The sequence below is a fragment of the Oryza brachyantha genome, chromosome 8, assembly GCF_000231095.2.
Source record: "Oryza brachyantha chromosome 8, ObraRS2, whole genome shotgun sequence".
NCBI lineage: Eukaryota > Viridiplantae > Streptophyta > Magnoliopsida > Poales > Poaceae > Oryza > Oryza brachyantha.
The window spans coordinates 12,629,161-12,650,388 of NC_023170.2; the positions used below are offsets into that span (position 1 = coordinate 12,629,161).

Sequence of the window (21,228 nt, forward strand, 5' to 3'; positions counted from 1 at the left end):
TGGAGTCCTAGATTGAGCATTTTTTTTCTTAGCTAGGTTTTGTTCTATTTTGTAATAAATGGTAAAGCTTGCGTCTAATTTTTTTACTATGTGTATCTTAGTTGCAGAGATCAGAAGTGTTTTTCGAGTGATTGTATTACCTTGATATAATCATTTGAGATCAATAAAAGTTACATTTATCTAGTTAGAATATGTGTATTAGAAATTTTGTACACATTCTGGTAATGTTGTATTTGAAAGTTTCCTAGATAATCCCTCCATATTTGGTCAATAATTTTGAACCTAAGAACGAAATGTATGTTTCATATATATATATGATGATCGATGTCAAATCTGCCATCCATTTGTTACATATCCCTGCTCAACACATTGTACACGCCCAATGAGCATACAAGATTATTTACTCGTTACAAAAACATTGCCGACAAAATTGACTCCTCCAAATGCATTGGATAACCTGAATACAACTACAAAATTTTCTCCCGAGTCAAAAAAATTCAAAACAAAAAAGAGACAAAAATAATCCAAAATTGTAAAAAAAAACTAGTGCAGTAGTACATTGTAATTGAACGGCATGCATGCACACGTAGGCTATGGCCGCAGCGGCAGGAGGCGCACGGGCACGCCGTGGCGCGGCCGGAGCGTGAGCACGTTCACCGGCGCGTGGCGGTACTCGTCGGAGATGGCGAAGCGGAAGCTGGACAGGAGCATGGCGAGCGCGACCTTGGCCTCGACCATGGCGTACGCCTGGCCGACGCAGTTGCGCGGCCCGGCGGCGAACGGCAGGAACGTCCCCGCCGGCGGCCGCGGGCGGCCCGGGGCGAACCTGTCCGGCCTGAACTCGTGCGCGTCGGCGCCCCACGCGGCCTCGTCGTGGTGGATGGCCAGCACGGGGATCCACACCGACGCGCCCCTCGGCACCCGGAGCTCGCCGCCGCCGAGCTCGATGTCCTCGAACGCCATCCGCGGCAGCAGCGTCGCCGGCGGGTACAGCCGCAGCGTCTCGTTGATCACCATCTGCAGCACGGTGAGCCTGGGGAGGTGCTCGGACGACGGCGCGGCGCCGCCGCAGACGGCGGCGACCTCGGAGCGGGCCTTCTCCTGCCACGCCGGGTGCGTGGCGAGCAGCATGATCGCCCAGGTGAGCAGCAGCGCCGACGTCTCGTGCCCCGCGAAGAAGAAGGTCTTGCACTCGTCGATCATCATCTGGGCGTCGTACCCGAGCCCCCCGGCGCCATTGCCGCCGCCGGCCCGCCTCTCGGCCTCCTTCTTCCTCTCCATCTCGGCCAGCAGCATGCCGAGCAGTCCCCGGCCGCCGCACGGCGACGTCGACGGCGTCCGGCCCTCGTCGGCGATCTCCCGGCTCCGGTCGATGGACTCCTTCAGCAGCTGCTCCAGCTCGCCGTTCAGCCGCTTTATCTCCCGCCTATACTTGCTCGGAAAATACCTAAACAAAATAAATAAATTAAAACATGTCATTCTTCCAACTATATATTTATATATATTGACTATATAAAATGGTAAAAAAAACATTTTAACTTTTTTTCATAGTTTGATCGTGGAATACGTACGTCGATCACTACGTAAAAGTGTACTCCTAAATATAAGGAAATTCAAATTTAAAAAATTTATCTACATGCACTACATGAAGCAAGTGGCAGAAAGTATATATAACTGTCGGCTTTGCCTAGCCACGAACATTCTAAGAATGAAAAGCCACATTTTCTTTCTTTTTTTGGTTCCAATATTAATGCGAATATTTTATATTAATATTATGTATAATTATATTCGATAAAGATAGTTACATTTTGATTATATGGAAGTGTTTTTATATGAAATTTTGATGTGTGTGCATGTGTGAAGAGGAAGGAGAGCATCAATGGCGGGCGTGGGTGACTCACTGGCTGCCGGGGACCCAGAGGTGGCGGCTGGAGCGGGCGGTGAGGCGCTGCAGCTCCTCGATGAGGCGGAAGATGCGCTTGCCGGTGTCGTAGCTGGTGTCGAACTCGGTGCGCGCGATCACGTCGCCGGCGAGCCTCGTCATGTGCGCGCCGATCTCCACCTCGTTGCCGGACCTCGCCACCGCCTCCCGGAGCGCCCGCACCGTCTGCCGCGTGCACTCCACCATGTGCCCCACCCTCCCCTGCCACCACACCACAACGCGTGGTCAGCTAGCTGCTGTAGGCCACCGGCGGTCGATCCGTCGCCGGCAATGGCGTGTGATGGTCTGTCGCCGGGCGCGCCGTGGCGGGAGCGAGAGGTACGTACCTTGAGCCTGTCGGCCATGAAGGCCGGCGCGACGACGTGGCGCTGGTGCGACCAGGTGGCGCCGTTGGCCATGAGGAGGCCGCGGCCGATGAAGTGCTTGGCGCCCTGGCGCTGCAGCCACGATTTGCCGGTGACGTGCGCGTGCCGCGACGACAGCAGCTCGCGCACCATGCCGGCGTCCGTCAGGCACAGCCGCGGCTCGCTGCCGTACCAGTACACGAACCGCCGCCCTGCAACCAAGCACACACACCGCCGGCCGGTCAGACCATCCGCCCTCCCCCCACGCGCCGGCCGATCGTCGCCGGCGCATTCTACACTACACACGCAATGCACGCGCGCACTCACCGTACGTCTTGGACCAGAGCACGTAGTGCGGGAGGAGGCGGCCAACGATGTCGTGGCTGAGCGACCCCATGTCACCGGCGGTGGACCGGGCGACGAGCGCCGAGACGTCGCGGAGGTTCCCGACGAGGAGCCGCGGCGGCGGCCCGCGCACGCCCTGGCCCGCCAGGATCCTCCGGATCCTCGCCGGCGTGAGGTAGTAGCAGGAGGCGGTGACCCAGGCGGCCCTGGCCAGCAGCAGCGCGACGGCGAGCGCGAGGAGGAGGACGACGGCGGCGGCCATTGCCGTACGTATTGGACGGACAGGTTCTTGGCCCTTGTCTTCTTGCTGGCTGCAATGGCGGCTTGGTGTGCACTAAGCTCCGCCATGGCCTTGGCCCTTGAGCACATATATAGGGCTTGGAGACATGGCCCAATGAACAAACTAACAAATTGCCTAGCTTGCTCACTAGAAAATTGTTAAACTTATTTCCATTCGTCACTTTGATTGGTTGTTTGATTATGTGGGTGGGCCAACTAGGATATATATTTAGTATGGATCCGTCTAGTGATCAAATGTTTAAAATTTTTAATTCCATCGATCAAATCCGGTTATTGTTATTGGATGATAATCTGAAGGCATGCACGCAAGTCAAAAATCTTATACATGCCCTCCTCCCTAGCCTCCATGCATGGCACATGTGGTTGACAGAAAAACAAAAAATCAAACATTTGATCAATAGCAAAAGTAATTTAGGATTGGTCTCTGTATGGAGCTTCTAGCGGCCGTAGCCTCCTCTAGAATCTCGAATTCCCCCAAACAATTTAGATTCTCGCCAAAGTATGAGGATCGGTAGCTACAGAGTCAAAAATAAACTAATAGCTAAAATCTAGAAAACCTGGCTATTACAGATTCTAATAGGTTGGCTACTTATCAACCATTTCTCATAGTATGTAGCTCACCAAATAAGATTTATGTGTTTGCACCATGTATTGTCTATTGTCTATTGGCAAATAGCCGTCACCCAATGCGATTGAGGGGCTAGGAATTGAACTTATGACCTAGGTCTTCGTCGGCGAATGCACTAATTAACCATTTTTAGTGCTCTCTCTCTCTCTTCCTCCTCCTTGTGGTTATCTGTGCAAAATGTGAAGATAAACTAGGCTTGAGAAAGATGTTTGACTTGATTTTGACCTAAAGTGGGGAGGCCATGTTAGTGAATACAAGATTAGTTTTTGGTGTGTTAGTGTGGGGGAGAGAGAGAGAGAGTGCGTGTGTGTGATGGCTTTGGCATTTAAAGTTGCAAAACCGGTACGGTTGAGAATTAGGAGATAATTAACTGCAATAGTTAAGTACAACTGTGTGGCAATCAATATTTCCACTAAGTGAAAAAGAGGCAGCATATCTTCAATACCGGCAAGATTGTTTAAGGGAAAGGTATTTTAGTTGGGCTTATGGTTTCATTGCAGTTGCAAAGTGAGGATAAGCAGAGAGTAAGTGGGCAGCAGAATGAAATATCACTGTGAAAGATGTGTACTACCCAGCTAGACCACCTTGATCTCACGTTTTTCTCCAAGAGAAAAAAGTAAATTTCATAAAACTACAAGTGATTTGACCAAACTACCGTAGAACTATAAATTTAAGACTGTTTATTATGAAATTACATATTTTGCACCCGCTTATCACGAAACTGAGATATCCCAATTGTGTTGTGAAAGTTTTATAAGGGAACAGTGGGTCTGGTTAGTTAATGTATTAGATGTTCAATCCACGAAGAGTGGTTTGAAAAAATTGCAAGAAGAGTTGTGAGGATATATGTTCAATCCAAGAGGGGAAAAAAGAGGAATTCAGAAGCTTGTAAAGAGTATTCTTTCACTCTATGTGCCAGTCAATCCCATAAAGAAAAACTTCTTTTTAAGTGGCTTTATTCTATTCTCTACACTTTCAGTCTTTCACAGCTGATGGTTATCGGAACCAGAGTATCTCTGTTTATGAACATTGCTGAAGAACATAAAATAGATCAGAACAAGAGAAAGTAAAAGGAACATGGTGTCTCACCAGCTACTTGTCTCCACCTACTGCAACTTGCATACCAAAAAACATGTGGTAAATTGTTTCAGAAGATAGTCTGAATAACATGCATCACAGTGCTCCAGAGAGGTCAAAGGCTAAAAGGGTTTGTTTGATCTGTTGAATGGCATATTGCAATGCACCTGAAGCTATAAGTTTATGGTTGAGATTTCAAGGTTCAATGGACTGTGAACATCTTTGATTTCAACTGGACTTCTACCTTAAGCCAAACAGATGCATTTGCATCCTCGCACTCAATTCTGTGAAATGTTCAGTGAACCTTGTCACTCCCATTGGTTCATGTGTGCTTGGCACAGAATGTATTCAGCCGAACGTTTTACAGGCTTAGTGGCTTACCAATTTTCCTGGAGTTTCTAAATTTTCTTGGCCTCATAGACAAGAAAGTTAAGATGCAATAGTTTATATTTGCATGATGGAACATGCTTTGAACATGTAAAGTTTTTACTAGATTCTTTTAGAATGCAAGAAATTTTTACTCCATCTATTTCAAAATTTTAGTTCTGTCTTAACTTAAAATTCTCTAATTTTAATCCAAGTTTATAAAAATGCACCAACGTCTACAATATTAAATTAGTTTTATTAAAATCAACCATGAAATGTGTATTTATATTTCTGGGTAATTAAATGTTAAATATTTTTCTATAAACTTGGCCAGAGTTGCTCCATCTGTCTCAAAATATAAACATTTATAAGTTATTTAACAGATATTAAGGTTAAGAACAAATGACTATGTTGCGTCTTAATAAATGAGGAATGGATTAAGAGTAGAGGACACTTAGAGATAAGATGGGAAGAATTTTATGCTTTTATATGTAAAGTGATTGGTGGGATAATTAGTTCTAGAAATGTTTATATTTGGTACCAGATATAAATATCATAAATACTTATATTTTGGAATGAAGCAAGTTCATACTTTTGACTTGTGACAAAAGTAAAACGTCATATTCCCTCTATATTTTAATAAATGATGATGTTTTTTTATAAGTTTGACTATTCGTCTTATTAAAACATTGTATAAATATGTAAAAATTTAAGTTATAATAAAAATGCATTTGGTAATGATTCTAATCACAACAAACAGAAAGAGTATGATTTTTACATTATTAAATTCAATCCCTGTAAGTACACTACAAAATTCATTTTGTTTAGAAGGCGACAAACACTTTTGCATCATATTTGTACGCAAGATTCCTCCACGTTTTCCGAGGTAAATTGATTTGTCTAAATGAGGCGTATGTACCTTCTGCCTTCTACCTTATAGATATAACTCATATGGCAGTGCCTAATGCATCACCTACATACATCAGAGTAAGGGTGTAAGTGAACTAGCCCGTTAACCTGCTTATAGGCCAATTAAACGGGTTATCCATCGGGTTACCCACTTAATTGACTTATAAGCAGGTTCACGGGCCGGCCCACTTACACCCATACATCAGAGGATACGTGTCCCTAAATGAGACATATATTCCAGATATCGAATTGTTGTGCCTCGTGGATGCAAGCATGAACTTACCAGTGTGCTAAATATCACTATTTCCGTCGAACAATACAGAACATTTTAGTATTTCCTCGATTTATATGGATACTAATAAATCATATATATATATATAAACAATATATGTTAGTATATAAATAAGATCAAACATAACTAAATGTAAAACGCCGTTTTATAATATAAAACGGTATTTTATAATATAAAATGGATGGAGTATTTCAAGCATTGCATAGGAATATTACCAATGCCCCTATGAGTCGCCCTCAAACTCACTCTCTTGCATAACGAGGGATATGCAGATCGTCTTTTTCTTTTTAATCAGGAGAGATTTAATCTTTGGAAAGTAGTAACAGTACGGCAGACAGAGAAGAAGGAAACTGGTATCCAACGGCTGGTTTTCCTTTTCTTTTTTCCCCTTATTTTAGATTAGATCTGTGGGGTAGGCTGTAGATATGTTTATGTCAGGTTTAGTTGGTGATGATGATGGATCTTGGATGGGTGTTTTAGTGGGCAGGTGTGATGGATTTCTTTGTTCTTCAACCGCGCATGCACGGTTAGAGCACATACAATTGCAAACTATAAGCCAACTATAAATATATTTTGAGATAAAAGAGTTGAGAGAAAAGTAATGGGCTACAGATTTGTAGCCAACTGCAGTACGGACTCTAAAATATAATGTGCGTATGACAGATGTAACATGGTAATATATGTTTTATAGGTAGCTATAGTATAAATTGACTATTAGATTAACTATAGATAAATTAGAGCTAATAATTAGCTATACTATTAAACTTGCTCTTACGAACAATGACGTTGGTTGTTTAAATTTTTCGTATAAAAAGTCAAACGATATATTTATAAACAAAAAAATAAGCTATAACTTTTATGTGTATTTTTTATCAATCTAAAAGCAAATGTTAGAAAACACGATAAAAAAATACCCTAAAATCAAACCAGATTAAGGTTAAAAAATTTTTAAATAGTTTATAAGCATAAGCGAAATGATAAGGCTCAAGTTAGGACACATACAAAAGTGCTTATTAGTTGACTCTCTCAATTGTCACGTAAGCAAATTTGATGATGTGAAGGAGAGAAAAAAGTTATTACCGTACATAACAACAACTTAAAATCGACTCAAAGCATTTATTAAAGAAAACTTTCTTGCATGAGGATGGATAAGAAAACTAGCGTAATAAAAAATATTTTATTAGATTAATGAAGAAACCATACCTAACTCAATCTTTATATATGTTATTATAAAATAGATTCTTGTTGCTGATATGAAACAGATAAAAATCGATAATAGACTCTACTATTGAACATGCCCTTACACTCATCTGCACGCATCTCCTACGGTATACCAAGTTTTGGAGCCACAATGTCTGTTTTGGAAGATGGTTTGTATGATTGTATCATGAGCTTGGTGCTCTTCAACTTCTTGTCGTCGAATTGAGATGCTCGAAAACATTTTGAACCAATATAGAACATTTATGCATAACTTGTAGTTGAATTGAGATGCTCAGAAATATTTTGAATCAATATAGAACATTTATGCATAACTTGTACTCTCTTTATCCCAAAATATAACTTATTATTTTGATCAATTTCGGACAAATTAGTACTTAGATAAAATAGCCTCTATGCCTTTATTCACTTAAGCCTTTTGATGATGGAAAGACGTGGTGACATTACTCTCAAATGTGCAATAATTATGTATTTCCTTAATCTGTTTTATTTTCTTCTACTCTCTCCAATTCATGATGTAAGACTTTCTAATATTGCCTAGATTTATATAGATGCTAATAAATCTATATATATATATATATATATATATATATATATATATATATATATATATATATATATATATATTATACATTCATCAATGAATAGATTTAGACAAGGCTAGAAAGTTTTAAAATATGAAATGGAGGTACTATGTTCCAAAGTCTGTCTTATTTGTTTCCAAGTCTCAACGTAATAACTTATTATGGCAAAAAAGAAAGAAAAAGCTAAAATGGTTATTCCCTCCATCGCAATATCTCCATCGCAATATAAGACTTGTCTTGCCTAGATTCATATGGACGCTAATGAATCTAAACATATATATAAATTGTAACCATTCATCAATTGATAAATTTAGATAAGGTCGTAAAGTCTTACAATATGAAATAAAGATAATACTTGTTTTAGGACCAAGGAGATGGTATAATTAGCAATCTTTACTGTTCTTTTTTGAAAGCAATGATAGGTTTTGTTGTTTTCTTAATACTTTCCTCTGATTTTTTTTGACGATGTTGACTTTTGATCTATATTTAACCCTTCGTCTTATTCAAATAAATTTATATAATTATTGACTATTTTATAAGTATCTTTAAGTATAAATTTTGTATATTTGGACAAAACTTTTGAATACGACGAATGATCAACCGTAAATAAAAAAGTCAACGGCGTCAAAACAAACAAAGGGAGTATTTACTACCTCCGTTCCATAATAACTTTATTTTTCGATTTCTGTGTTCAACGTTTGACCATTTGTCTTATTTAAAAAATTTGTAAAAACTTTTTTAAAAATTATTCACATATAAAATACTTTTCATGTTTTACCATCTAGTAACAATAAAAATTTTAATCGCAAAAAAAATTCAAATAAGATAAAGAGTCAAAATATTATATCTAAAAAACTGAGAAATAAACTTAATATGGGACGTTGGTAGTAGTAAAAAAAGGAGAATGCATAATGAATGGTGAGAATTAAAAAGTTCAATTGACATGCATCTCATGATTTCCAAAAAAACATAAATTAGCGTTTGCAAGTTAAGAGAAGAAATAATCTGTCCATCCACATTTATATGCGCTATCATCAGCGAGAAACAAAATTGACTGAAACTTCAAAAACAAAACAAACAAGGGCTCTAATTTTACAGAAGAAAATTTTGCCAGCCTGCTTCCAGCTTGAGAAGGTAAAATGAACAGAGCTGGCTCATATATTCCAAAGACATGGATGATCATATGCAATCTAACTGGTACACAAAATGGATTTGAGAATCTTTTATCTGGGCATAGATAGATCTGATTCGTGCAATCCATTTAGCCCCTCACTGGCATCTTTTCGATGACAACTAGCTAGGCAATAATGACAGTTAGACAAGCCCATTGAGAGGCTTAACGTCTCCAGCAATTTTCATGGACATGCTTGCCGTGCCAAAAAAGCATACATAGATTTGCGACAAAGTTCAGGAGATTCTCACCTTGGTCTGCTTCAACATGGCTGTCGATGCGTTTCGGAAAAGCTTTGTCTGAGGTTTTCTGAAACAGAAAAAAAGGGGAGTTGCAAGGCATGTCCCACAAATTTTGAGGCTAAGTCACTTTATTCCCATCACTTGAGAATTGACAGCCAAATATAGGACTACTATTACACTATAAAAAAAATATAAATGCATAGAAATCTGATGGTCTATAATGCTATCTCAGTGAGTTCTTATATGGTGGTATACACGGTGAAGTTCATCTTCTTTTGTCAAGTTTTCTATAACAAAACCGCTAAAATGCAAGGTGAAAATTTACAACAAAGAGGGGGTGAGCATCTTACCTCGATCAGCAGCTCTCCGGCTTGAATGACTTTGCAGCATCTCCTCGTTGCTCTTTACAGACTTGCTCTCCCTGAACATTGGCTAACAACTGCAATAAGCCTTGCAGGTTCTTGCAAGATGTACAGAGAACTCAGTTTCCACAAACCTAAAGAGAATGCAATAATCATTTTCAGCTTGCTGTAATATAAATTCATGAATTCGCCATCATGGAGTACTCAGATATTGATCAGCAAACATGGGCTAACATATACTTTTATCTAGGAGTGCAATTCGAATTGTGTTTGCTTCAACTCAACTTAAATCGCCATCTAACTGGCTGAGACTCTCAGAATGTTAGCTTTGCCCAGGAGTCACTCCCTCACCACACATGCGAGGAAGAAGATGAACAGTAGCACGAACGCCGCGGAGCCAATTGCTTCTGTATCTTGGCTTTATTACTCACTGAAGATTAACTCGGCACTAGCAACTTACACCAGAGGAGCACAGGGGCTACTTATACACCAGGGACACACCAGGAGCTAACCTCCATGCCATCACATCGCCATGAGCCGCACGCTCGCCCGGACGATGCGGCTTCCACCTGCCCACGCACACCACTCCCCTGAAGACTAGCTAACTAACTAAACTAACTATTGCGTGCACATGCATGCAGCCATGCATGTAGCCAGCAAACCAACGAACTAATGCATGTATACAACCTGCATGCATCTACCAGGCAATCCATGCAGCCACACACTCGCGAACACGACTCAATCATTCTGACACGCCACACATCCATGACAAGCTTATGGCTAACACAGAACGCCTGCAATATGAATGAAATTAGACTTACAAAAACTAATCAAAGTAATTTCCTGTTGGGTTGTCTAAGATCTGGCAAGTTCTTTCTTTTATGTCCAGGCATATTACCATCTGAAATTGTGAATTGAATATACTCATGATAAATTCCTTGTAAGCCACTAAGATTTTCCTGAATGCCCTACTTGCCAATCATTTTTGCTCAGGTCATATCAATGCTAATAGGGGGGTAGCATGAGCCTCTTGGGCGAACAAGAACCGGCCCAGATATACACTGTTGAAAGCATCAATCTCTGAAGCCAAAATATAAATGGTGACATTGTCTTGTCCATCCATCTTCTAAACTCCCTTGCGTCCAGGTCATTTAATGTACCGGAGAATAAAACAATGCGCAGTCCTTGCATCACTCTGACTCGTGCAGTGACCAGCTAAAGAAGCGAAGAGGAATTGAAATAGCATCTTAATTGCTAAGTATAAGAAAAGTAAAAAAAGTACTTATACTGTAAAAATGGGGGAAAGACAGAGCAAAAAAAGTGAACCCCATGCATGTCTTACCCATATTAATTGCTGCTCCATCCTAAATATACTACCTCCATTTTCACATGTCACTTTGACCATGTATGTTTTAATTTTGACCATTGATAATTTCTAAATGTTTAGTTTATAATTAGTGAAAACTATATATTTGTATCAATGCACAAAGCATATTGCTAATATGGCTAACTTCTAAGTATGTACTACCTTTGTTTCATATTGTAAGACTTTTAGCATTGTCTAAATTCATCCATTGATAATGTATGTAATGTATATATATATATTTATTAGCATCTATATGAATTTAGGCAAGGTTAAAAAGTATTACATTGTGAAACAAGGGAAGTATTATTTTATTTTGCAAAAAAAATGAGAGGTCAAAGTTATAAAGTGAATAGTACCCAGTGGTAAGTATTTGAAACCGGAGGCAGTAGCTATTTTTACCGTTCAAATTGTAGTTGTTTCTCCAATCACAATCATCTCCCGTTTAATTTCTCAACCTACTACATCTTCTCAACCAATCACAATCTTCCCTCATTCAATTCCACCCACTTTCTTAATATATGTGCCCAACTCCAGAAATTATCATTTTGGAACAGAGGGAGCAGTGGTTTCCAAACTGTTTTTTTCTTAATGAAACAAATGGTCCAGAGAGAATACAACTGCACCCTAGAGATAAGAGATCATCTTATTTGAGAACAGTTGAGAGCAGTTGACCACTACAGTTGTATGAAGTGTGATGAAGCTTTTGTAAAGGATCAAGCAAATTTCCAGATTCTCAGAAAAAGAAATTGAACAGTGAGTTCGGGGCCAATAAAAGCTTTTCCGGCTTCTCCATGCTCCAATATATTCCGTGACAAAAGTATATCAATAGGAGAAACCCAATAACAGTCAATGTATTATTATGAACCAAGGAGTGTAAGGAAAAAATATAAGAGAAATAGAGATTTACTTGCCCAAAAAACTGGAAAGAGGAAACTAACATATCATCTTAGCATCTAGGGAGGCATTCAAAATTAAGAGATTTTACATTGACTACTTTTTAAAGTTTCATCAAATATATGAAAAATCGTACTCCCTGTAATGTCCTTTATTTTTTACATTTCAGGCTTTGCGTTTCTGTAACACAAAATTGAGACAGAAAACATAGGAGCAAAATAGTGTATAAAGATAAGAGATTATTAGAAGAGAAACACATGGTACCTATAGCGCTTGTCTTAGAAATGCAAGGTATCCACCTTTCCTGTTGGAGAGCTGAAGAAACAAGAGATTTGAAGCTTCTAGAAATGGAAGAGACTTTCTTTCACTGCAAAATACATGTAAACAAGACAAATAATCGTCTTGAGTACTAATTCCCACATTTTGAAGAAGGCAGAATTATTGTTAGTCCTATCTCTCCATTTCCATTGCCTTCTAGAGTTAAAGCATGCCACTTGACACCCCAGAGGCCTAAATGATACTACCATGACAATAAAGTAATGATAATAAAATTTGTCAGTCTGCTGAGCAGAATCCTTTTGGAAGTTTCAATTTATCCTGCACGTGACAAATTGTATAGATCACCATCTAGCAACAAGGCAAAAAAAAACGACTTCCAAGGGAGGTCAGCATTCTAAAGTCTGGAAGACTGGAAGACAGGAGAAAATCAATTGTAACATGTAGTTTATTCAGGGGAACTGCATTCTACTGGCAAATATTTCATGCATCAGTTAAGGTGAAAAAGTCTAATGTTAAATGTCTGAGCCAGCAATGCACTGAACTTCACACAAGTATCTGAAAACATCATTTGATGTCATAATGCACTGAGCAGTAATAAAACATGCGGCTAGTCACACCTGATAAGAGGTACCTCATATGGTTGCCAAAAAGTGCACAAAATTGTGATTAAGAACTGGTAATAGATGGCAGATTTCTGACACACTGAGTTACCACAGCAGAGGTTCGCTGTTTCATGGGTCTTCATCCATACAACTGGTGCTGATAAAATAACAAAATCACTACTGCAAAAGGTATAATCAGCCTAGGCAGCATCCACGACTGTACCTCGTAAAATTACTGAAGGTGATCGCTTAGCCTGCCCAGACAGGCTCTAGAAGCTAGGCGTAGGATGCTTAGCCTGACTAGGCAGCAACTGTGCCGAAACTACCCTAGGTGAGTTCACAAGCGAGAAAATGACAGCACTGCACCACCAACAAACTGGTGCCAACAAACCTAGTATATACTAGTAGATTAGTCAATATATCCATGTACCCCTGTCTGGCAAGGTCAGATAAAATGTGCAGGCTGCCAAGTGCCAATGGCTTCCGTATAGACATTAATTAAACATGACAGTGTAAAACAGCCAAACAGGGCATAGACACAACACAATTTTTAATATCTTTGATCCACAAAATATGATGCTCCACAACTATTTCATATTTTGATATTTTCTTTAAAATTCACTCACTAAAATAGTGGCAATCATACCAGAGTAATGTGAATCCAAGTAAGAGGTAAGTCACTACATTCATGTCAGCATTTCTTGATGAACAGCAACTATTCTGTGTATTCATGTTTGATTAAATGAGATAAAACAGAACATGGGATCTGACACAGCATAAACAGGACATGGGATCTGACACCACATAAACTTGACAAACTATTGACAGCTCCACATACGTAATACTGCTGGGTCACAGAAAGAGCAGCAATACAGACAGTGGTTCTTATTAAAAAATTTGAAGAGGGGTTATGTCCCTTTAAGTATGTCAAGAGCCATATGCAGTGAAAAGTCAACAATAATACCAGTAAGGAGCAAGTACCAGATATAATTACTGGAAGAGGATTAAACCAAGGTGTGAGTGCAATACCTGGTACGCCTCACATGTGCAAGGGCGCTGTTCCAAACTTTGTCCTGAAAAAAGAATGCCAGCTAGAGTAAAGCTTGTGAAGAAAAATATTTATAGAGAAGACATTTACCGCAAGGATGTCATTTACTCAAGTCCAGAGGTTCAAATGGCCCTACCAGATACACTCCACTGAATTGTGTGCTGAGTCAGGCTTTTTTTGTAAGCACCATCTCCAGGACGCACAAACCAGTTAACCAATTAGAAAAAAGGTTGGATGGCATAAAATGCCGATAGAAGGCAGAAATATAAGAGACATCCACAAGTTTCAGTTCAAAATTAATTGATTGATTGATCATGTTTAAATGGACCTCATACAGGCATAATGTCCATTGAAAAAGAGTGCAGTGAGGGGGTAAAGAAAATATAATAAATAAAAAAGAACAGCTATAAAGCTGTAAACCAGTGATTGTGATCTACTACTGATATAAATATTTACAAACGAAAAGAGGAAAATTGTAAAGTTAATCAAATCCCTCGTTAATCTGCAAATCCCTCCTGAGTGCATGATTTCAGCTTATCTGTGGCTTGCGCACAGATGCAGAAACAGAACAAGAAGCAACGCTGTCAAGGTAATCCTTTGTCAAATAGTAGTGAGCATAGGAGCCCAGGTTTCCAGCATGGGTTTGCTTTCCAATTCAATCATATCTGAAAGGATTTTTGTTATCTTCTTTAGTTCCACGAGGCAAATCCACACCCAGCTGCCTCTCGAAGCCCCTTTCAAATCTCCGAGGGCTTCCCCTTCTTTGGGGTTCTGGCGATCTGGGAGCAGAAATGCGTGGATGAAGTTTATCTCCTGTATGATTTCTGAACTGCTTTGTAGCGCCATTCCTGTCATATGGCTTGGCAGAATGAGTTTCATATCCATCAGCATACTCCCTCTGATCATCACTGTTCCCATCATGCCTATTTCCCCTCCCCCTTTCAAAGCCATAAGGAAGTCTTCCCTGTGTTGGGCGATACAACTCTCCAGACCTTGGCCGTCCGCTGGAGTCTACATCAAACCTGTCATTTCTTGAGGTGGTTCTCAGGGGTGGGCTTCTCCTCGAATATCGCTTTTTATGATCAGGAATATCAACAGTTGAGCAGTTCCTCCCACCAGCCCATGTAGAACTGTGTTGAGAGTAAGTATGATCTCTTGATGAAGGGCTATAACGCATAACTCGATCACCAAATCCAGGTTGTCTAGAAGGTGAAGCCATTCTTCCCATTCTAACTTCAGTCATGTAATTAGGCGGAGATCTACTTCTGCTATGCCTCCATAAACTTGAACTGCCATTCACCATAACTTCCCTTCTGTTCCTAGGTGATGTCCAAGCATGTGGAGATCGAGACCTTGAACCAGAAGGGGATCGGCTGTGAGCACGTGAAAGGTTAAGTGAGGCTCTATGAGGTGGGAACCTCCTTTGTCTATTGGCCAGTGAGCAATGAGCTGAACTCATATTTAAATTAGCATGATCTTTATCCATATCAGGACCATATCGAACAGATCGATTACCAATGGTACCAAAGCGTCTTTCTGGGGATGCTTCCCTAGCATGTGCAGGACCTCTGGATACGCCACTACCTCCATCTCTGTCAATTGGAGAACCCCGTCCAGATAAAGGGCGGTATGAGCTACTTAAAGTGTTGTTTCTCACCCTCCTAGCCATTTTACTAGCATTTGCGGTATCAACTGCCTTTACCAAAGTGCCATCAGGTGCAACTACAAAACCATTGCTCTGCATCTTTGCAACAGCAGCTTCTGCAGCATTCCTTGGACCAGGCAGGCCATAATTATAATAATCAGGTGATTTGCGCCGGGTAGGACGAGAACTGTTTGAATTTTCCACCCATTGTTCCACCCGGCTGTTACCTTGAACATGTCGTGATGCTGCACCTCTTTCTTGTGATCTAACATCAACGGTTCTTTCAGCCTTTGAAGCTGAGCCATAACCATCATCAGATCTGGACGAAAGAAGAAAAGGGATCATAAGATTAGTGACTAGGGCCATGACACTGGATCATCAGGGTCAAATTACTTGCAAGATGACAGCTAAAAAAGGTTCACTAGTGACTTACCTGCATAATTCATTTCTGTGGGTTCTGTCAAATGATCTTGGTCGTTCTTCTCGTGGTTGCATATCTCCATTTGATAACTCCATATGCCGCAATGATTCACCAGCAGCAGCTGTATCTGATGTGCTCAAAACACATCGGTTAGATGAATCAACTGTGTCCCTTGAATCATGTTGAGAATGCCTCTGATCTTCAGGTAACATATCCCATCCCGTGGGCTTCATCCTCAGACTTGAAATATCATCCCCTAAACCATCATTGACCCTCTCAGACTGGTTAGCTGTTGCAGCAGATCCAGTTATTACATGGCCTGAGTTCATCTCATATATTCTCGAGTCACCATTCACTCTCAAGTGAACATTGAGAGCCTTCTCACCAGCATTTCCAGTGCACATCATTCCAGATCCATCATCTATGCAGTTAGTTGACCATGAACGCTTCAATGCAGCTGGTGAAACATCACCATCTTTATTCCTGGAATGTGTTCCATTGACGTCAACCACTAGGTTACCCGTATTCATGGAGCCAGGAGGTAAAGGAGAAATGCCTGGGGCATCACTCTTGCAATCTAACACCTGGTAATTGACATGTTTAACTTCTTCATAAGCATCATCTCCCCAATACCCGCCAGATTCCCTAAGTTCCCCGTCCTCATATTGAGAATCATCCTCTTCAGCACCAATATTTCCAGTCCCAGCAAGATCTTTAATAATCTGAGGAGCCTCTGCTTCATGACAATGCTCCGTAAAATTATTCGATAGAACCTTCCCAATGTAGTTTTGTTCTGCAGATTGTGAATCCGCAATGCTGTCAATGTCAGTAACTGGTTTGATGCATTCTGAATTGATAAGGGGAGCTTCATGGGCATCATCTGTAGTATGACATGTTAATGCATTGCTACTGTCAGTACAAGTGAGATTATGACTAATAGGTGCATCAGCACCCTCTTTTTCATGAGTGTGGGACATCCCACGATCAGAAGAACCTGGGTTATCATTCATATGAGTATCAGAGAGGTCCAAATCATCATCTACATCTGCAGCTGTCTTAGAGATGCTCAATACATCAGTGCCATCGGTGCCATGTTCAACCTTGTCATGAGCTGACTGATCAATTTTACTAGTTCCAGAATCAACATCCAAAAGATCTTGGTTCTTAAATTCAGATATGCTTTGTTGAGAAGCTTGCCCAAGTTTATCATTGCTCCAGCCAAGACCAGTAGAACTTTTATTGAAAACAGTTACTGTTGCAAGGTTTGTGCTTTCCTCAGAAACTAACGTGCTTGTGAAAGGCTTCACTCTGGAGCCCAGTTCACTCATTTGAATTGAATTAATCCCAACAGAACCATCTGTAGAAGCCATCTGGGACGGACCTACACAACCAAGGGCTGAGGCATGTGAAACATCAAGTTTCTCCTCATTTGCAGTCAAAGCAAAACACCCGGTCATAGGAGCCAAAGAACTGCAATCAGGATCAGATCCTAGATGTGATTCTACTTTGCCTATATCATTGTGATCAGGCAAATCCTTTGTTCCTGCAGATGAATCATTGCATTCTAGCAGTCTCGATTCTAAAATCTGCACATTTTGCGGCGACAGACTGCACAAAGGTTGAGATGAACTATCACCAGCAAAATCACTTTCACCCTTTGTACAAGCATCGCTTGGTTCATCAATCGCAGGAGTTTTGTCCTCTGAAAGATCAGGAATGTTGCCAGCAATTGTTGAGTCAAAAGGAGCTTGACATGCCTGCAGCTTATTCGTCACATTTTCAGCGTCACTACAACTGCTTATAGCAGAAGCTACAGGCTCAGGACCAACCGTATCATGATCATCGTCACCACCACAGTTAGTGTCCCATGCCTCCATTGCAACATTAAGATCCCAATGCAACCTAGAGTCACGGGTGCCATTGGAATGCTTAGTTTCCATGACTATATCCTGCAAGCAACCTACAGATTTGTCTGGATGACTTGCGTTTATTGATATGGTAACACCTGAAGACTTTGTGACAGAAGCAGATGAAAAATCATCTGCTTTGTTTGCACTGCCCAATGCGGAATAAGGCACAGAACAATCCTTCTCAGCATGTGAAGATTCAACGATATTTTCACTGTTCAATGTAGGGGAAAACACAGGCTTCATATCAGGAGCAGATTCAGATGACTCCAGTGGCTGGTTTGATTTGCAATTTGAAGCATCCAGAGTATTTAGCATCTCCTCCTTGATTTCACTTAGGACATTCAACTCAGAACTACCAGCGATATGTTCTGGTTTTCTTTCTTCAACACAGTGTGCCGACTTCGAGCATTCGGCATCCAATGTGTAATCATCCAACTCACTTGTGCAAGCAGCAGCAGCAAGTATTGATATGCCAGAAAAATCATCTGCGCCAAAAGGCCCTCTCGTTTCCTCTATGTAATCAAGTGCAGGTGCTTTAACCTTGTGATGCTTTCCGCGTGACGAGATACCTCCAGAGGATCTACTCAGCAGTTTTTCATATGGATCCACTAGCAATGGAGTGGGTGGAGGTGATGGAGAACAATCCATAAGAAATCTTCTCTTTTTTATTGGAACACTTTCCATAGGGTCACTAAAGCGCCGACCAAGAATAGATACCCCAAACTGCAAAAATGTCATTAAATAGTTCATAAAATTTGCATTCAAGAATTTTATTGACGCTTACTTATTGTACTCCTAAAGGGGGGAAATAAGAACCTTCTCGGACTCAGAAACAGGAGCATCATCTTGTGCCAATTGTTGATTAGTAGCATTGCTGCATGCATAGAAAGACATTATTTCATCCTTCATTTTGTCTTGTCCAGAGAAAGAGGTCCTTGCTCTCCTTGCAGCTCTTTGCCTTCTGTTTATAGTCTTCCATCTCACCTCAGGATCTATAGGCCTTGGAAGCTCCAAGCCCATGGTGTTGAACTTGCTGTTACACGATGGCCCACCTCTGTCTGTTGTCGATTCACCGCCACAGCCTTTGCAGGTCATTGAAACACCTGAGTTAAGTGATGATGGCCTTCCAGTACAGGTGCACACCCGAATCTGCCATGAGAACCAAACTAGTAAAAAGATCTATATCCAGTACGGTATCAGTAAAAAAAACTATTAGGCAGATGGCAGAATATCGATCCTTAGCACACTGAACACAATGGAAGCTTTCAATTTAGTTGAGATACAAGTAGAGCATAAACCAGTGTCCTTCAAACATATGAGCATACCATGAAACCAGGAGCCTGGTTGACATCAACTGCACCCTCAGATCCAATAGATCCCTTATAATCCTCTGGAAAACAAAAACAACAGAAGGTTCCGGTTGAGCACCACACCACCAAAGCGTATGATACTGCTTGAAGAACAATAGCATCACAGTCCACATAGCGTGATCGAAAGGAAGAGGGAAAAACTAAACGATGCTTCTGCAGCCATGCCACCACCGCCACCCCGCGCACCAATTGTCGGAGATCAAGCTGAGCCCTTTCCACAGCAAAAACTTAAGAAAAACTTTCAACTTCCGGTCCGCCGCGGCCACAAGCAATCAAATTCTTCCCGTGCAGCACAGCATATGGAGCACCAGTAATGGAACACCAGAAGCTAAACCGAGAGTAAGGCTTTTACGTCCAGGACTGAACAGCACGGAAGAACCAGCTCCTTCGCAAGTCCTAGTCAACTGCCCTCTTCCCTCGGACATCAGCATCCACGCCAAAAGAGAACACCACTTCTTCCTAGAAAATTGATCCCCATGAGAGCAGACAGATCTGGGAGCTGGACGAATCCCTCGCGAGCACCAGCATCCAGAGCACGCAGAGAATAGCCTGGCTGATTTGACCCCAAGACAAAAACTCCGTAGCCACAAGTCCAAATCCCTCAGACAAGGCAGATCTGACATCCGGCCGGCGAGAACCTGTACTCCATCCCAGCGCCACACGGTGATCTCCCGCGGCGGCGGAACCAGACCCCGCCGATCAAAAAAAAAAACCTCCGCCCCGACGGCGGCGAGAGAGACTAGTCAGATTTCTAAGAGCTAGGGTTGCGTATACCTTTTGCTCCGGCCTTCCGCATCAAACCCAGGGCCGCCGCCGCCGCGTCGTCGTCTTCGGCAAATCTCTCCCTCCCTCTTCCCCCTCCTCCTCCGCGCGCCGCCGCCCGCCCTCGTCCAGGCGACCCAGCTTTTTAGTCCGAACCGCGCCGCTCCATCCGCTGCCTTCCCCCCTTCCCCCCTTCCCCTTCCCTTCCCTCCACGGATTCCTTGCGTGCGCTGCGCTGCGCTGCGTCGCGAAGAAGAAGAAAAAAAAAATCCCCACGCGGCCGCTGCTGCTTTTCGACTGACCGATCGGCGCCGCCTTCCCCCGCAGCTGCTGGCTCCGTCCGTCCGTCCGCCGCCGCCGCCGCGGATTTTTTTTTGTATTGGACCTTTTCCTTGTGCTACTTCGCCGCCTGCGGAGGAGGCTGGGGGGAGAAGAAGACCAAGACCATATTTTCCCGTGATTTTTAGGGTGCGCTCGCGATTACTTATTATACTATGGTATTATTTTTTTTTCCTTTCTCTCGAGATGAGATGGTGGTGGGTGTGCGAGCTATATAGGGACGGGGATCCCAGGCTTCGTCGATGGACGGGATTACCAAACGATGGGCTTTGGCCTTGATTTTCGGGTCGTTTAGTTTGTAAAAAAAAATTTTAAAACGTTACATCAAATTTTTAATATATATTTAAAGTATTAAACGTAGTCTAATTATAAAACAAATTTTAGATTTTGCATGGAAACTACGAGATAAATTTTTTCAGTCTAATTAATCCATCATTAGCATATATTGGTTACTATAGCACTTATGGTTAATTATGCACTAATTAGTCTTAAAAAATTCGTCTCGTGATTTCTTATATAACTGTGCAATTAGTTTTTTTATCTATATTTAATACTTTATTTAGATGTCCAAAGATTTGATGTGATGTTTTTAGATAAACTTTTTGGAACTAAATAAGGTCTTCCTTCTAATACTTCGGTGCTCGGCATTCCACGACCGTTTTGATCAAAATTTTGTGGGTATGTATAACTATTATACATATTTTTATCATGGATACCGTTTAATTTGAGTACTCATTTGTCTGAAATTGGCCAAAGTGATTATTTATTTTGGGACAGAAGAATATATTGTTTGAGAAATTATGGATTTGAGT

General features: G+C 41.4%; 2 protein-coding genes across 6 annotated transcripts; both read right to left on the reverse strand.

Annotated features, from left to right (window-relative positions):
- Positions 1–274: 274 nt before the first annotated feature.
- Positions 275–12,327, reverse strand: LOC102701934 (cytokinin hydroxylase-like). Of its 4 annotated transcripts, none has more exons than XM_040527265.1 (7): positions 12,305–12,327; positions 9,769–9,914; positions 9,428–9,485; positions 2,614–3,727; positions 2,269–2,498; positions 1,902–2,143; positions 275–1,447 (listed from the first exon to the last, which is right to left on the reverse strand). In XM_040527265.1, the coding sequence occupies exons 4-7, from the start codon at positions 2,891–2,893 to the stop codon at positions 592–594; spliced, it is 1,608 nt and encodes a 535-aa protein (XP_040383199.1). In that variant the 5' UTR covers positions 2,894–3,727; positions 9,428–9,485; positions 9,769–9,914; positions 12,305–12,327; the 3' UTR covers positions 275–591. The 4 variants fall into 4 exon arrangements, with proteins under 4 accessions (XP_040383199.1, XP_040383198.1, XP_040383197.1 ...); XM_040527264.1 differs by lacking the exon at positions 12,305–12,327 and adding an exon at positions 10,132–10,345; XM_040527263.1 differs by lacking the exon at positions 12,305–12,327 and adding an exon at positions 10,066–10,345.
- A 1,916-nt stretch (positions 12,328–14,243) lies between these two features.
- LOC102711722 lies at positions 14,244–20,585 on the reverse strand. 2 transcript variants are annotated; one of them, XM_006659356.2, is made up of 5 exons: positions 20,090–20,585; positions 19,271–19,335; positions 18,762–19,094; positions 16,048–18,668; positions 14,244–15,933 (listed from the first exon to the last, which is right to left on the reverse strand). In XM_006659356.2, exons 1-5 carry the CDS (start codon positions 20,109–20,111, stop codon positions 14,625–14,627), a joined length of 4,350 nt encoding a protein of 1,449 aa, XP_006659419.1. In that variant the 5' UTR covers positions 20,112–20,585; the 3' UTR covers positions 14,244–14,624. The 2 variants fall into 2 exon arrangements, with proteins under 2 accessions (XP_006659419.1, XP_015695948.1); XM_015840462.1 differs by lacking the exon at positions 19,271–19,335.
- Between the last annotated feature and the right edge of the window lie 643 nt (positions 20,586–21,228).

Coding starts and splice junctions, on each gene's coding strand:
- LOC102701934 (XM_040527265.1), bottom strand. CDS start 2,893: ATGGCCGCCGCCGTCGTCCTCCTCCTCGCGCTCGCCGTCGCGCTGCTG. Junction 2,499..2,613: donor GCTCTGGTCCAAGACGTACG/GTGAGTGCGCGC, acceptor GCTTGGTTGCAG/GGCGGCGGTTCGTGTACTGG. Junction 2,144..2,268: donor TCATGGCCGACAGGCTCAAG/GTACGTACCTCT, acceptor GTGTGGTGGCAG/GGGAGGGTGGGGCACATGGT.
- LOC102711722 (XM_006659356.2), bottom strand. CDS start 20,111: ATGCGGAAGGCCGGAGCAAAAG. Junction 19,095..19,270: donor ACCAGGCTCCTGGTTTCATG/GTATGCTCATAT, acceptor TTCTCATGGCAG/ATTCGGGTGTGCACCTGTAC. Junction 15,934..16,047: donor CACAGAAATGAATTATGCAG/GTAAGTCACTAG, acceptor TCTTTCGTCCAG/ATCTGATGATGGTTATGGCT.